The 16,630-nt window shown below is 42.4% G+C and overlaps 2 protein-coding genes across 6 annotated transcripts; both read right to left on the bottom strand.

Moving 5' to 3' along the window:
• Positions 1-849: 849 nt before the first annotated feature.
• LOC109640419 (probable ATP-dependent RNA helicase ddx6) lies at positions 850-8,500 on the bottom strand. Of its 2 annotated transcripts, none has more exons than XM_020104415.2 (13): positions 8,305-8,500; positions 5,858-6,955; positions 5,664-5,768; positions 5,152-5,281; positions 4,881-5,027; positions 4,642-4,736; positions 4,355-4,477; positions 3,906-4,034; positions 3,463-3,579; positions 3,127-3,190; positions 2,940-3,041; positions 2,469-2,695; positions 850-2,380 (listed from the first exon to the last, which is right to left on the bottom strand). In XM_020104415.2, the coding sequence occupies exons 2-12, from the start codon at positions 6,098-6,100 to the stop codon at positions 2,481-2,483; spliced, it is 1,470 nt and encodes a 489-aa protein (XP_019959974.1). In that variant the 5' UTR covers positions 6,101-6,955; positions 8,305-8,500; the 3' UTR covers positions 850-2,380; positions 2,469-2,480. The 2 variants fall into 2 exon arrangements, with proteins under 2 accessions (XP_019959974.1, XP_069372881.1); XM_069516780.1 differs by having other exon boundaries at positions 5,858-7,033; positions 8,305-8,472.
• Positions 8,501-9,606: 1,106 nt separating this feature from the next.
• lipea (lipase, hormone-sensitive a) lies at positions 9,607-16,622 on the bottom strand. 4 transcript variants are annotated; one of them, XM_020104417.2, is made up of 11 exons: positions 16,489-16,622; positions 13,920-14,167; positions 13,368-13,652; positions 13,122-13,212; positions 12,871-13,016; positions 12,585-12,770; positions 12,156-12,308; positions 11,846-11,990; positions 11,420-11,647; positions 10,751-11,142; positions 9,607-10,539 (listed from the first exon to the last, which is right to left on the bottom strand). In XM_020104417.2, exons 1-11 carry the CDS (start codon positions 16,496-16,498, stop codon positions 10,297-10,299), a joined length of 2,127 nt encoding a protein of 708 aa, XP_019959976.1. In that variant the 5' UTR covers positions 16,499-16,622; the 3' UTR covers positions 9,607-10,296. The 4 variants fall into 4 exon arrangements, with proteins under 4 accessions (XP_019959976.1, XP_069372808.1, XP_019959979.1 ...); XM_069516707.1 differs by having other exon boundaries at positions 13,869-14,167; positions 16,489-16,581; XM_020104420.2 differs by having other exon boundaries at positions 16,479-16,580.
• Between the last annotated feature and the right edge of the window lie 8 nt (positions 16,623-16,630).

Here is a 16,630-nt window from a genome sequence, read left to right as displayed (position 1 = left end):
ACACACACACACACACACACACACACACACACACACACACACACACACACACACACACACACACACACACACACACACACACACACACACACACACACACACACACACACACACACACACCTTAATGTCTCGCACTCATCCCGTCTCTCACACACACTTTTTTGGTTTTGCTTCAATATAAATCCTGAAATTCATTCAAGGGGAAACAAAATAAATTCTACCTCCTCCATCCATGAAGCAAAAGTATTTTTTCTTTTTTTTTTTTTCCAACTGTAAACGACTAGTGTAAACAATGAATCATTTACAATTCTTTTTCCTCAAAATGATTCATAAACACCTCGTATAAAGATTGCCCTCGGGGGGAAACTGGATCGAGCTGCTGAAAACAAATCACAGCACTTGGATCGTCTGTCACACAAACATGGAACAGGTTCAAGAGGATCACAGTGCTTGAAACGCTCATCCAGAAACCCTCTCCTGTATAACTGAGCGTCCTCTCTGGCACTTAGCTAAGCTATAAAATACGTTTGGTGGAATTTTAAGCAGAAACTGTTTCAAATCAAAGCTTTTTAAGTACCAGAGAGGGGGAACGACTCAAGATGCCCAGAGAGCATCTGATAAAACACTTGGCGTCTGCAAACCCACCACAAAAAAAACAAAAAACCTCCTGAAGTTACCCAGTGCTCAAGCCTCACAGAGCCAAACTGCTTTACGCATCAAAAATAAATCTTAATAAGCTCTTTTTTATGCCTTTTTAAAAAGAAAAACAAGTTGTGACGCTCTGGAAGGGGAGGACAAAAAGAAAAGTCAAAGCTGCCTGTTTCAAAGATGCTACAATTTTGCTTTTAAAAAAAAAAAAAAAAAAAAAAAAAAGAGCCCACCCCTCAGAAAAAACAATTCTCACATTTTCTTTTGTAAAAACAAAAAGGAAAACAAAAAAATATATATCGCTGCTGCTGCAGAGAGAAAACTCCTTTCTTTTGATTTCAGTTCTGATTGAAGGTCGACACGGTTCTAAATAGAAGATGAAACCGTTTCTCAACATTTATATTATTTCATAAAAAAGTTAAACCTGAAGGAGTTTCTAATGCAGCAGCAGCCATACAGACAACAACTATGTTCAACCGCTGGGCCGCAGAGTTTACATTGGCAACTGATACATTCACCAACTTAAATTGTGTCATGATGGGGCTTAAAAAGAAAGTTTCACTTTAGGATCTGCAGAAACATTTGCTTTATAAACCTTAATATTTCCACATTGTAAGTCAGAAAGGTTAAAGATGTGTGTGGAAAAAGAAAGTTCAAACTATCGCTTTGCACCAAAATTCACAAAAACACTTCGAATCTTTATGTCTTGGACTCGTTTATGCTCAAATATCGGAGAGCTTAGAAATGGCAAGTTTTGCTATCAAAGCTGTTTTGAATCAGATTTTCATCCACCAGCTACAGCGGCCGATAGTTTTGACAGGATTCACCAGCCAACTGTGTTTTTTTAATGCAAGATAAACTCCAAAAAAAAAACGACTGTCAAGCTGCGACAGCCATAATGTCACAGCATGTGGCTGCTAATTGTTTCCCATGCTGTTTGTGTGGTTGCAGGCCAACATCCACGAATCAGTATGAGGGCTTGTGTCTTCCTATATTTACTCTGCTCATGTATTATTAGTAGTGAAAGGGAAAAACAGTCACGCAGTATTTAAATAAAGCTGCCCTTTTTATTGCAACGTTCACATTCAGTAAAGTTGGAGGAGTTTGAGCCGTGTTTCGACACACACACCTCTGCAGGACAGTGTGTGTGTGTGTGTCATCTTTTTCCCCTTTGCATAATGCGATGTTTAAATAAAATCAGATTATGTTTTAGTTCATCTCATTTGTGCTCGCACTGCGCTGCATGACAGAAGACAGCAGGCTATGAATGGATGAGTGCACATGGGAGTAAGTAAGGCACTTAAGTGACAACAGCAGTGTAAGTGGACAGAACGATGGCTGGTGGAAACACACCATTGTATCATTAAAAACAGACCAAAGTTGCTGCTGGTGATGAAGACGTGTCTCTGAGGACAACTGGTTCAAAACAGCTGGGACAATAATTTGCACAGCTCTCCAACAAACGTATTTTAGGAGGGAAAATAATCTACGCTCCAACACATGCTGTGTGGTTTAGTGTGAGGTTGGTGCAAAGTGAAGGTTTCAACTTTCTCAGTTATTAAAAAGAATAAATAAGAGGCAGCTCTCTGAGGAAAAGCTCAAAAATAAAAAATAAACAGCCTTTACATCCATTTGTCAGGCTCTGAAAATGAGGGGAAATGTGAAACTGAAGAGTCGCCTGAAGACTGCAAGCGTTGATGTCTACGCAAAAGCCCCGGTGTGTCCTAATGTCCTGGAGCGAAGATAAAACTTAGATTAGGAAGATTGATCTTTTTTTCCCATGAAATTAAAGTCTAAAGAATTATCTCAAAGCATCTCACCTTTTTTCTCTTTTAGATGCTGTCCTCTTGGAGTCCTGGCTTCTCCTCGATTTCCTCCACGTCACAGTCGCCGCTGGATGAGTGGTACTCGGCCACATAGAGGCTCTTGTCGATGCTGCTGGGAATGGGCTTGATATCGGTCACCAGCTGCTCTTCAATGGCCTTCAGGTTTACGCGATCCTCCGACGTGATGAGATTAATGGCCAAGCCCAGGTGACCAAACCTCCCTGAGAGCGAGAGAACGTTTCATATAAATACGCACCATGAAATCTATCTAGCTCAGGTCCTGTGTCCCGGAAAACATCCAATATTGATTGTCACAGTGAAAAGCAAGATGGAGCTCCGCATGTCATCCCACAGGAAAAACATGTAAACACAAAAACTGTATAAGAAAAGAAAGAACGGATTCTTTGTGCAGATGAGAAAATCTAAATGAAACATAAAAGGAGCAGTTCACAATATTAAACAAACCTGATCTTCCAATACGATGGAGGTAAGTCTCAGCATTCTTAGGAAAGTCGAAGTTGATGACGACGTTGACAGCCTGGATGTCGATACCTCTGGTGAAAAGATCTACAGGAAGAAAGATGTCGGTGCATTAGAGCATTAACATTAAATGCGTTGATTTGAAATGTTGCCGTATGTGAAAGAGACTCACCTGTGCAGACAAGGTTTCTGCACAGTCCGTTCCTGAAGTCATGGAACACCCGGTTTCTGTATTCCTGAAAACACACAAGACGGGAAATGAATAATAACAAAATAAACCCAAAACATTCTCAGTCCCATTCAAGACTTAACGTCATTTTTAAATGTGATTTTCAGAAGTTTCATTCATACACTAATGCAGGTCTTAGATTTTAATAAATCAAAATATTAACAACCTGCACAGACAAAGCAAACACAGTGAAACCAAAAACCAGATTCCATCCAACTGCTTATTAAAACGTATTCACATGTAATCATGGACACATCACACTATCCATCACTCTCTCACCTGCATCATCCTGGCATGGATGTAAAAGCAGGAGTAGCCCAGCTGAGTGATCTTCTTGGCCAACAGCTCCACTCGCTTAGTAGAGTTACAGAAGATGATAGACTGGTTGATCTGAAGCTGTGACAGAGGGAAGTAAAGGCACGGGTTTGAATCCCTGCATCAAACTTTTGACCTGAAGTCTTCTTCTGCAGGAAATCAGAAGTTATTTACAGCTGAAAGAGGAAACAGGACAAATCTCCAAAGCTAATGTCAGCCACTCGGCAGCAGCTCTGCCAAGAGACAACAGATGCAGTCCCATATTTTTCGCCCACACTGGCCGATTGTTTTTGTGATGAGTCGTTTGATGAGTCATTGCCTTGTCAAATTAAAGTGCGTTTGTGATGAAAAGGCCTGTAGCAGTTTGAAAAGAACAGACAGTGAATACAGAGCGAAGAGTCAGTTACCCTGGAAAACAGTGTGTTGAGGCAGTGGACTTTCTGCCTCTCTGTGACGTAGGCGTAGAACTGAGTAATGCCCTTCAGAGTCAGCTCCTCCATCAAGTTTATCTCGTAGGGTTTCTGAAGGTGCTTGGCCTGCAGCAAGAACATAGGGAGAAGCAACAGTTTAGAGTGTGTTATTGTCAAAGTGGTTTCAGAAATCGAGCCTGTGAGATGTTGAAATCGGTCACGAACCCAAGTCACAAATCTACATCGCAAATTAAAAGGCTTTCCAAACGCTCAAATCCTGAGTGTGAGCTGAAGCTGAAGGCAACCCAGGAAATGTTTACAACAGACAAACACAGATCTGGGCACAGAGTGAGAACAGCTTGGTCTGCAGTCCGAGACGAAAGGTGCCAAGTGGCCCTGCGCCATTGGGAAGGACGAGCTGTGTAGCAGTTAAGCCAACAACTCACCATGAACTTTTGCACGCTGATGGGGAAGGTTGCAGAGTAGAGCAGGATCTGCCTGTTCTTGGCCAGGAAGCTGATGATATCCTCAATGAGCACCACAAAGTCCTGAGACAGCAGCTTATCCGCCTGAGGAAACACATCACTTAACATGAAGCAGGCTGCGATCCAGACAAATAGACAGACACATTTTTATAGAAGAAAATAAAAATGTAATTGCCCAAATAAAAACTACGACGACAATATACAATTAGATTTCAGTTTATTTTTAAAACAACTTTGCTGATGTTTACCTCATCCATCACCATCATCTGGACCCTATCCACCTTCGCCACTCCCTTCTTTATCAAGTCCAGGATCCTGCCAGGGGTGGCGATGACCACATGCACTGAAAAAAACAAGAGAGAACTTTTCTTTCTAAGCACAGCAGTATATATTTTTCATTATTTTAATTTGCACTGCTCCTTCAGCTACAAAGAAAGTTGTAGAGTGTTCTACTTCATAAACTGAGACTGGAACTAAAAGTTCTTACCGATTTCGTCCAAGCGCAAGATGTCATCTCGCAGGTTGGTGCCCCCGGTGGTCGCCATGACTTTGACTCCTCCTAGGTGTTTGCTGATCTGGATGGAGATCTGACTCACCTGCAGTGCCAGCTCACGAGTGGGCACCATGACCATGGCTGAGGGATAACAATGCACAGGACAGATTACAATTCAGCCCAGTGATGGCTCTCACTATGGGACAACAGTTAAGTCAAAGAAGATTAGGAGAGTATCAGAATGACACCACAGGCAGAGTCTCACCCTGTATGTAGTCCTTTTTCAGGTCTATCCTCTCCAGCATTGGGATGAGATAGGCTCCACTTTTCCCTGTTCCATTTTTAGCTCGAGCCAGAATATCCCGTCCAGACAGGGCGATGGGAATGCTCTCCTCCTGCAAGGGAAACAAAAATCCTGTCTTCAGGCTCATTCTGTGACACTGGTATCTTGCCAAAAGACATAATGCTCTCATATACAAATCGATTTTACACTGGGTCACTGAGATTACTGAGACTGTTAAGCTCTTTAAGCTGCTATTTTAAACATGAACATGTGTTTGACCCTTTTTAAAGCTGTGAGCACAAAACTAAAAATGCACTTGTATTATCTTATAATGAGCCAAACATTGAATCCTTAAGTATAAAGCCATGTTTGTTAATACAAACTACGTAAACACATAATATAACCACAAAAGGTTTGATTTCAAACACTTTTGAGGCACGACGATCAAACTGGCTTCATCTGATCAGTAACAGAATAACTGAAATAAAACATACCTGAATGGGGGATGGTTTCTCCCAACCCATCTCAAAGATGCCCATCAGGAGTTCTCGTTTGAGACAGTAATCTTCAAATTCATTCCCCTTGGTGGATGTCACATCCTACAGTGGACACAGAAAGGTCAGAACAATGGTACAAAAGTATTTACGTGCTTAAGTGTGATAAGAAAGCGTCGTCAGACTTCACTCACTGAGGTTCGGACCCTGGTGTCTTTGGGAGGGAGCTTCAGACTCTTCTTCCAGTCGTCTCCGAACTTGATGCCTCCTCCTTCTTGCGGGGGGCAGCCTGCTTTCTGGAGTGCGCCCATAGACTTTCCTTGAGTTGTGGGTGCTGGCTGGACTGAAGCTGATTTGGTCTGTCCTCTGAGCTGCCCGTTCTGCTTGTTCAATCCCATGACGACTGTGCCAAGGTTTTCTGTTCTGGCAGTTGCCATCCTTTCCTTGCTTTAGTTTGTTTATTTTTTTCTTCAAAGTATTAAATTTTTGCCTCTTAGGTCTTTCTTTTAAAAATTCTCTTCAAAAGTAAAAAAGTTTAATAAAGCATTAACAAAACAATATTCTCTATTCTTTTTAAGTCCAAAGCTTTTACAACAGAGGTTGACTCGTATTATTTACATATACACATGTACGTGCAGTTCGGTCCCCTTCAAACAACAGAGTGACTGACGTACAAGAACATCAAAAAAAAGTTTTTACACAAGAGCTCTTCAAAATGAAGAGAAATTTGCATTAATATGCATGAATATACTTGCCCACAATATAGAAAAATTATATATGAACAAGTATCGAAGCGGTTCAAGTCCTGAAATAGAACAACTAAGGCAATCTGAATTTGGGGAATAGCTTCTTCAATATAATCTTATTTCAATACTTAAACTTCTGTTTCTAAATGGAACAATATTTCTTGTTTCCACTTTGAGTCCGAAAAGAGTTGCTCAATATCCCTGTCCTTGAAAAAAAAAGGATGTCCAACTTTGTACAAGTCTTTCCCCAAAATCATATAGTCTGTAATTCTCTCTGTTATTTCCACTGTGTGGGTGTATGTTGCTCCACGGGTGAAAAAAAAAAGAGATCCTGAAAATACAAGTCATACAGGGGGTTATCTAGTCCAAAGCCAAACAGCTTTCCACCCCTGTTGTGTCCTCACTGTGCGTTTCCTTTCTGCTCCAGGTGTTGGACCTTCTCTCCCTGGACTCCACTGTCCTTCAGGTCGGTGTGTGAAGTGTGCGAGTGTGGCCCTTATCAAACCGCTGCCTCCTCAAAGTCAGCCAACGACTCAAACTTGTCACCTGCAATAAATCCAACAGGATAGTGTTCGGATAACAGGAGCAGTTGATGAGATCTTCACAGTTTGTTTTGTCCAAAACCTTCGGAATTTCAGTTAATGAACGAAAACAAAGAAAAACACCAAACCATCAAAATTGAGAAGCTGGAAATGAAGGATTATTAACAACTGAAAATATTATTTGACAAAGCTAACAAAGTATTATTTACCCATTGCCTGATTATTTCCAATCTATTAGTCCCCAAACTTTTCATAATGTGACCATTAAAAAATATTTTAAGTCTAGTTGAGACTCGCATATTGAACGTGACTGAAAGTAATAGTTAGTAAATTTTTTTTAGTACTGACAACAAGTTAGCTGGTTAAAACTTTGATGAGCCTCATGCTGCAGAGCTTCAACAGCTAATTCGCTAAATGGTTTGGTTGTGAAGTTGCCAGGAGGCAGATTAAGATGTTCAAAGTGACAGAGTTTAAAATAACACTGACCTTTAGTACAGGCTCCAGATCTGACTGACATTAATTTCATACCGACGCACACGTCAAATTCATTTGAGCCGCTTCAATTCTAGAACCCTTTGCTAAATGACTCACATTACATCGATAGCAGCATTAAGTTGATCGTTTTCCTCCTTAAATCAATAACTTTAACATTACAAACACAAAATTACATAACTAACTTTGAATTTGCAAATCTTATGTGCATGTTTTATTTTCATAATCCCTCCTACCTCATTACTTTGTCTTTCAATGCAAACATCTGCTGCAACCTTGCACACTTGTCCTCTCTTGCATGTAGTCTCTTGTTTATAGGTTTATTCTTTGCTGCATTATATTGAGCACTTCACTGTGTAGTCTAGTACTTTATTGTGCACCATTAACTTAGGGAGCATTTACAGTGTTTTTGTTATTACATTATATTTTGAGCTTCTATTTTTTTTTAATTCTTCGTACCTGTAATGCTGCCACTTGTCTCTATGTGCACTGCCCTCGACGTGCATCTCTAACTCAACCATTCCCCAATTTGGGATCAATAAACTACATCTATCGATCCATTAGCCGCATTGTGCTAACGTCAAAGCTAAGCTAGCTTGACGCTAACTCGCCGCTAAGCCGTCGGGTCATTTAAAAGCTTTTGATTTTACAGAATAAAACGTCATAAGAGTAAAGTGAAATCAACGTGGACGCTGTGTTTTGCTGCTGTGGCGCAGTTTTTTTTAAAATCACTGACGTTGTTGTTGGTATGTAGCACAAACAACAGGATCGCTAGCTCGAAGGCTAATTTAGCACAAACGTCAGGTAGCTTTCGGTTGTTTTCAACGGTTACCGGATGTTTCCGGGTCCCCGCCAACGTACCTCGGTCTGTCTGCTGTTATACACGGGATGTCCAGTCCACGGCCGGTCGGTCACTTTCTTCGCAAGTCGCTTTAGTAAGTGAATTTTACTTGAGATAAATCGCTTCTATTGTGTTTCTTCCTGCTTTCAATCAACATGGTCGCCTTCTTCTTCTTCTTCTTCTCCTCCTCTCCCTCGGCGTCTCTTTCTCCTGTTTATCGCACGAGAGGCTCCGCGACGCTGCTGCCACCTCCTGTCACTCCTGGGTCACTGCACGTAGAGGATTTTATGTCTCTGGTCAAATTCTCAGTTTTAAAGAAGTTTGGAGTTTGAAACCCAGCAGTGACATGAATGAAGGAGTATATTCACACGTGTGTCCACACCGAGCCGGAGGTTTCTTCCACCTGGGAGTTTTTCCTCCCCGCTGTTGCTCATGCTTGCTCGGTGTGGAACAAGTTGGATTTAGTGTTTCTTAAGATCTTGGACTTTTGTGCAGCACCCTGAGACATCTGTTTGTTGTGATACCGTGCTATATAAATACATTTGATTGATTGATTGTGTTAATGTGTCATGTATGTATGATGAGCTCTCTGGACTACACACGCAAAACATATGGTGCCGGATTCCAAACAACAGAGTAAATTAAAAGAAATTGTACAACCTTCAATGTCTGCAACACAACACAGCTTTCATTCAGCAATAAGAAAAACATGAGAAATGTGAATCAATGCTATTCATTTAATTTAGGACCGAACTGCCCATTTCACAGTCTCATTTATCAATTCTTTATGTTTTACTAATGATTCTTTTTCAATCATCTGACCTCAGCGGCCAGAGGAAGAATAACACCTCTCACCTAGATAAGCAAGATGTAATATTTATAGTTCAGGGCCAAAATACTTTTAATTTCCTTTAAATAAACATTACAACACAAATAATTCCTGTAGATATACAGCAGTACCGCTTCATATTTTTTGATGTATTGTTTGTATCATTCAAAGCAACTTTCTAATTAGTTTTTTTAAATTTCTAATCAATTTCTTAAGAACTCTCTTAAATCTCACTTTAACTCATTCATTCATAATCTGCCGTGGTGAGCATCAAACTCTGTCACAGTTACTTTACTGTTGTTGTGAGCTGATGCAGTTTAAGTGCAAATTGATTTGACAAGCCTGTGATCAATTCCCTCCTAACGACGAACAACTTTTACTTCCCACTTTAAACCAGGCTGATAAAATGATCCCTCACACACACACACACACGATTTAACATAGCATTTCCAAAATCTTCAAATAAACAAACAATAATTTAACACCAGTCATCTTTGGAGTTTTGATTTAATACAGGTTTTAAATAAACTGTGTTAAATATTTATAATAAGAGATATAAAGAATGAATTTACAGTAGAACAAGTCACATCCACATACTGCCGGTAAACACAAGGTAAAGGCCTCCTCATCAAAACGCTGTAAACATGTGACAAACTGGCAAAACCAGGTAAAACTATTTATCTAAATTATATAATAACAATACAACACATCGGAAAAGTGTTCTCTGTTCAAGTTAACCTTTAACTTTGGTCATATGCAAATACAGCAATGCTTTAAATTCAAGCACAACAGCTTCTGTTACTGATATGTATCTCAACCAGTGCTGGTTATAGTGATCTTTTTGTTTTAGTCAGCTTGTAAAATTATAAATGTGCGTTTAATCTGCTTCTTCAACATGGAAATCTTAATAGAAAAATACTACTTTCATTTCTGTCATCATATCAGATCATTTTAGATTATAGATGTAGAAAGTTAAAAGTTTTAGTGGCTCTCTTGAACATTTTCGTTGTGCAGTGAAGGTTTCAAGTGCAGTTTCCCTCTAAGCTTCCTTCAGTTTTTGGTGCATCTTCATTATTCTCCCTGATTTGTTTCCTTTAACTTATTGCACAACAAAACGTCAGTTCTCTTCTTTATCCAAAAACAGCTGGAATGACAGATAAATAGGTCATGGTTTGATTCTCTGTTACGCCACTTCCCGCTTTGGCCGACTGCGAAGAGCAGGCGTTGGGTTTTCTTGCTCAAAAATCTCCCTAATTCGCGCAACGCAGATTTCTGTAGCGACCTCCGTCTCCTTGGCGAGCTGTCCGAGGCTGAGGAAGCCATGAGGCAGGTCTTCCACCACCGTCAGACTCACGGGCTGGCCCATGTCTCGCAGTTTCTTGGCAAACATCACAGAGTCATCCAGCAAGGCGTCCAGAGCAGAGGCCTGTGTGGACACATGGAGGAATCGAATATAATCAATCATTCTAACCTATGGGCAGTTTAGAATCTCCACACAGTAAGACCCTGGCTAAACTGGGATTCGAACCAGTAACCTTCTTTCTGGAGATAGTGCTAACCACTGCACTACAATGCCATCCACACAACTTTAGCAAAAGATCAAATCTAGCTAAGCCATCGAACTGGACCTCTCTTACCACGATGTATACAGGCGGCAGACCTCTCAGCATGTTGTCCGGAGCCAGTAAAGGTGACACAAAGGGGTTCCTAAAAACAGGAGAGGAGGTCTGGTGAACAACAGCCAGGCACTCGGCGCGCAGGGGCTCAAAGCCCTGTGGGTAAACCACGTGATCCCCAGATGTTTGCGTGGAGGTGCGAGTTGATGTCCTGCGGGTTTCACTGCTCTGGGACCTCCTCTCTAACGGCGACTGGGAGTGGGCTCCACCTGAACTCAGCATGGGGTCCAGAAATGAGTGGATCCAGTTGGAGGCTCCCTGGGTGAGATCACCGAGCAGCACGGCTGTGTCTCTGCCCAGAGTGCTCAGACTGTTGCTTCCCACTGCCGGCTGCACCGTGTGATAGTCTATACCTGAGAGAGAAAGCATGAGAGCTTAGGAAATGAAACTAGGAAACACTGCAGAAAACAAGGAAGGAAAAAGGAAGAAAAATGAAACATAAACGTGGTGAAATGGTCATGGCCTCGACAGCAGGTCGCTAATTAGTTTCATCGCTTTTCCTCCTGCATAACCTGGTATATGTGGAAATCCTTTTGATATCCTGTTTTCTGTTCCTTTGGCGCCGGAACGTGCGCTAGTGTCAAATGAGGCATGAGTCAGTATACACCTAACGCACCCACATCCACATACCTGCATAGGCATTGAGGCACTTGGCAAGAACACCTAAAGGCAACAGTGGGTCGATGAGTGTGAGCAGGCGAGAGGGCGAGGCGTCTGTGGTGAGCAGGGTGGCGGGGTAGGCGGTCATCATGCCGTCAGGGACTCGGATGCCGCAGGTCATGGCCTTCATGGACACAGTGATGCAGAGGTTTCCTCCAGCACTGTCCCCCGCCAGACAAACTCGCTCCGCTGTGGAGCCTGAGAGACACAGACACACGGAACTGTTAGTGTCTATGACCATTGTGTGTTTAAAAAATCCAAATCAATACATAATTATCATTAAGAGTTAAAAACAATCACATAAGCTGCCTTTCCATTTGTATGATTGATGTACATTGGATTTCGGAAGGTTTAGACAATTCTCCTGGTCCAGTTTGGTCTGACTCATCCACTTACCCAGGAGGTGACAGTTTTTCAGTGCCCAGCAGTAGGCGTAGAAACACTCCTCCAGAGCTCTGGGAAAAGGCGCTTCAGGTGACAAAGAGTAGTCGACAGACAGGATGGGGACGTTCAGCTCCTTCGACCAGCTCCGAAGATAACTCTGACACATGAGTGGGCGGATGCAGAACAAGATAAAAAGACGTGTGATGAGGTGCAAACCAGCAGCTGCTTAGTCTCACTGTATTGAATGAATAATGTGTTATGTTAACACACTGTGCTACAGCTTAAGCTAACACCAGCAGTGTTAAATCCGTCTGTGCTGCACCTCATGAGATCTGGATGTCTGGGCTACAAAACCTCCTCCGTGGAAGTGGATGAGCAGCCAGGGTGAATGAGGCAGCTTCTGTACCCAGGGGAGATGAGACGCGGTGATGGGATGAGGGTCAGTTCGGGAAAAAGCCAGCAGCTCCTCACTGTCCTATGAAGTCAAAGGATGAGCAACAAGGTCATTCATAATAAGGAAAAGAAACAGAAACCTTATCATATTAACCTTTTATCATTAATCTTTTTTTCTTCTTTCGTATTCATGAACATAAAAACTCTACAAAAGTCCAGAGAATGGAGTTCGGACATTTTCCAGTATGAAGAATGCACTGGACTTCAGTACACGTCTGAAAGCAGTTTAGGTTCCTTCTCTTTCCTGAGTAGTATTAAGAACAGTATTTTATATATTTTGTCCCCTGTAGATCCTCACTTGTCCTTCTCGAAGCTCATAGGAGATCAGTCGCATGTGGACAGGCCCGGGGCCCGAGTGAGCGATTGGAGGCGACACAGTGGCCGTTAGATTTGGGTCTGAGGCCAGAGGAAGGCGTAGAGGGAGAGGAGGCACAGTCAAGGTGAGGTTCACCTGCACTGTGTTAGAAGCTATTCTGTTTAAACCCTGGAAGGAGAAAGACAAGGGAATGAGACTGTTTGTTAAAATACTGGTGAGAACTTCAGATGATATCACAGTGAGAGGAAGAGTATTTGACCCTGCCTACTGTTATAAGGCCGGACTCTGTGAGGTTCCAGAAAGACTTCCAGAAATGTAAATCCAGGTTCTGGGTTATGCGTTCAAACTCAGTGCCCCGCATCTCTGGATCAATGACGTACTTCCCTGATGTGAGGAGAGACAGGGCCGCCATACCTGGAGCGAGAGAGAAACATATTTTAAAGATGATCACACTGGAAAACGTGAAAAGATGACGTGAGTATTCAACCTCCATCAACACCATTTAAAATCGACACTCACCAAACCGTGACTGCTGTTTACCGTACGTCTCTCCGTATGAAATCATGCTTATGACAACAGTCTGGAGGAATGGACGAAGAGCTGGAGAGAACTGAGAATAGAGAATTGTATCCAACAATTAAAACGATTCCCAAACAGGTTATTCAAGAAAACTGTCCCATGGAAAGTGTCAAATGACTGATCAGAACAAAGCTGGAGTGTTTAAAACAAGAAATGAAGAGAAATTATTTCGTGTTGTTGGCTGACCTGAAAGCCAAGACAGCGTCCGTAGAAACACGCCTTGTGCATGGAGCTGTACTCCTGCACAAACCTGCGGGTCAGGTCCCCGTCCTGCTGGGAGTACAGCTGGCCGCATTCGTTGTCGTTGATCAGCCGCTGGGCGAGGTGGACCAGGGCACGCAGCTGGCACAGGGCGCTGCAGTACGCCTCCATCTCAGACGCATTGTGCTCGGCCCTGAAGAAAGCACCGTTGCAGTTGTCGGCAATGTAACGGCCCTTGTGTATGATGTGCAAAATGCAGGCGTGCAAGACCTGGAGGACAAAGAGATAAAGAGAGCGAAGGAAATAATGTGAATTTTATATAAAATGAAGGGAAACTACATTTGATAGATTTAAAATGTGCAATATTTAGCACCAAACAACCACTAAAAGAACAGTTTCTGTTTAAAGCAAAGCAAGCAAGTGCAATGTACACTAGGTGCTATCTGATACACAGTAACCGATTAGTAAAAAGCTTTCACAGCTCACATAACACACTTTAGTCCAGGAGAGAGTAAAAGAAAATACATCTGGTCATACTTTGACCAGGGTGCGGTAGCCGTTCCCAGGCGTTTGTGCGTCAAAGTCGTAGTGGTGGTAAACGGCGGTGAGGCTGGCGACCACAGGCTCCAGCGCATGGCCGTGCTCCTGAATTTCTCTCAAACATGTGACCAGGCGCTTGGCGACAGTGCCGTACGGTAAATCAGAGGGTCCACACAAGGCAGAAAAGTTGTCTTCACACACCGTCTCCAAGGCTGCAAACACAACCTTGTAATCCATATCTGAGGCTGCAGGAGAAAAAGACGAGAGCAACTTTTAAAAGTGTGTTTTCTTTAAGCTTCTTTATATCTGCCTCTCCAGCTTCTGACACAGCAGACATGTGATGTGTATCTTAAAGAAAACAAACCACCACCCTCAGGGTAAACACACAGATCATAATGACCCCATCTTCTGCAACACAACTCATTGTGTTGTTGATTATACTATTATCTGTTTGGCCAAGGGTGAAAGTTCCAGTGCAGCCTGATGATACAACTTTAAAACTCTTGCTAACAACGAACAATAAGCCTGATGTAGCATAAAATCTAAAGATGTGACTAAAATGGGACAATTTGATGCTTCGGTCAAACAACACAAGCACATCTGTGGTTAGATCGAAAATAGAGTCTTTCTAGACAACTGACGGACATTGTGTGCACTTCTAGATTTGCAGTGACAGAAATGCATTAACAAGCTCACGGCTATGTGCTCTAAAGTAAACGCCTGTAAAAGAAATGAAATAGATGAAATGAAAATACTAATAGTTAGATTTGTGTTGTGTGTTGAGAGTCAGGACCCCGATCAGCTGATGGCTAAGGCAAACATACTGCGCATGCACTTTGCTGACATTAGCCATGCTCTCTTTCATGCATTATCCTGGAACGTTCATATTAACACGAGACATGTTGTACAGTATGTCCTCATAAATGATAATATCAACATCTCCACTGAGACAGCAGCGGCTGTCAGTGCACAGCCTGCAGCAGAGAGAAATCAGAACACTGTGCTTGTTGAGCCAATGTTCAAAAACACTGGAGGCTTGTTCACAGTTTTGACACGGTCGGTTGTGTTTCTATTTCTGTTCAGCGGTCAGTGATATTAGGCCTCTGACAACAGCAATAAGTCAGCACAGCGATGAAATGTAAGGTATTACTGAAAGCTTCCCTGTATCTTATTTCATATCATTCTCTTGTGATTGTCTTTCACTGTCGTCTTTATCATCTCAGTTCTCTGCTCACATGCCAATGATCTGTTATCACCTATTAGGTTTAGTTTCAGTGTTACATTTCTTTTGTTTGTTTCTCAGCTGGATCTTAGAGTTAAACAAACTCTTAAACTTGGCCTGGCTGACGAATCATTGATCTTATATCACTTATATAACTATGTAGTGTCACATATTCCAGCCAATAAGGATCAATAAACTGTAACAACAACAACAAAATGTCACAGATGTTTTATGAAGATGAGCGATATGGATTTTTGATGGCAGATGCTGAGAGTTCACCCAAAAATGAAAATTGAGGGTGTGGGTGAATTGTCTGAGTCCACAAACACTTTTCCAACACAATTGAAGTAACAGGGCAACAATCTTAAAGTTCTCATGGACACTTGGACGACAGCACAGGAGCAGTGTGGAGGAATTTTATCCTTTGTTTTTCTACGTTTAATGAAGGGGTCGCCATTTAATTCAATAATAAAAACACATTCCCCTCTGATTCAGTCTGTAATTAATAATTTGGACTTTTCGACTTTCTTCCCCACTGCAGGAGTCTATAACCTCACAAACTGTAACACTGGTCTGCACTTTAACATTAAGTATTTCCATTTGTACTGTTTACATTTATATTGTACACATTTTATTTAATTTTTCACTGTTAATGTTCAATTTGCACTGCTCAGTTTTGCACAATCCTCATCTTTTTCACCTCATTCACCTCATTCGCCTTGTTTTTGCCTAACTTTTAAACATGTTTCCACATCCTTATTGTATTTTAATGCACATTCTACATTTTACGTGTGTTCTCGTGTGTATTTAACAATAAAAATCTTTGAATTATCATCGAAATTCGAACAGAGACTGAATCTGTCTCTTCTTTAATTGTGTTTCTGTTCTGCAGCAGATCACTCAGCTGTCATGGACGTCAACCTCCGTCACGTCACAGCGCAGACATCAGCCTGTGACGCCGCTTCACCTTCACCGCCTCCTCCTCCTCCTCCTCCTCCCCTCCGGCTCTGGATCTCCCCCCCGGGGCTCCGGTGGCTCCTCTCCCCGCCGCACGTACTCTTTAACCCCGGCCGATAAACCCCCAACGACACCACGGTTAGCCTCGGCTAAAGCTAGCGACGAGGGCAGCCGTTTTCCCACCCGATGACAACTTTCCCCGCGACAGCCACAAGTTTCCCTCCGGACTCCGCCGCCCTGTTGCTTCCTGTCTTTTAACAAGAACTGTCGCAAAACAATGACGCAGTTTCGTTTTCTCCACCGGGTTCAGAACAAACGAACCGGAGCGCGACATGTCAACGCAGACTTCTGACGACACGATGTTTTTAAAAACAGACCTTCACTCACCGACCCGCATCTTCCTCCTCTCTCTCTCACTTTCTCTTTCTCTCTCTCTGTCTCTCTCTCTCTCTGTCCGCGTGCCCACGCTCCGCTGACGTCACGCGTTCGGAGCACGAGACCGTGCGCGTGCTCGGGCAACAGGTAGGAG

This window comes from Paralichthys olivaceus, chromosome 20 (genome assembly GCF_024713975.1).
Source record: "Paralichthys olivaceus isolate ysfri-2021 chromosome 20, ASM2471397v2, whole genome shotgun sequence".
Classification (NCBI taxonomy): Eukaryota; Metazoa; Chordata; class Actinopteri; order Pleuronectiformes; family Paralichthyidae; genus Paralichthys; species Paralichthys olivaceus.
Note: the sequence above shows the minus strand (reverse complement) of the source record. Positions and strands in the feature narration are given on the sequence as shown.

Excerpts from the sequence above, each read along its gene's own strand:
- LOC109640419 (XM_020104415.2), bottom strand. The coding sequence starts at position 6,100 with ATGGCAACTGCCAGAACAGAAAACCTTGGCACAGTCGTCATGGGATTG. Across the intron at positions 3,042-3,126 it reads CAGAAACCTTGTCTGCACAG|ATCTTTTCACCAGAGGTATC; the intron begins GTGAGTCTCTTT and ends TTCTTCCTGTAG. Across the intron at positions 2,696-2,939 it reads CCATCGTATTGGAAGATCAG|GGAGGTTTGGTCACCTGGGC; the intron begins GTTTGTTTAATA and ends TCTCGCTCTCAG.
- lipea (XM_020104417.2), bottom strand. Across the intron at positions 13,653-13,919 it reads GCTACCGCACCCTGGTCAAA|GTCTTGCACGCCTGCATTTT; the intron begins GTATGACCAGAT and ends TTTGTCCTCCAG. Across the intron at positions 11,143-11,419 it reads GTGCCTCAATGCCTATGCAG|GTATAGACTATCACACGGTG; the intron begins GTATGTGGATGT and ends TTTCTCTCTCAG.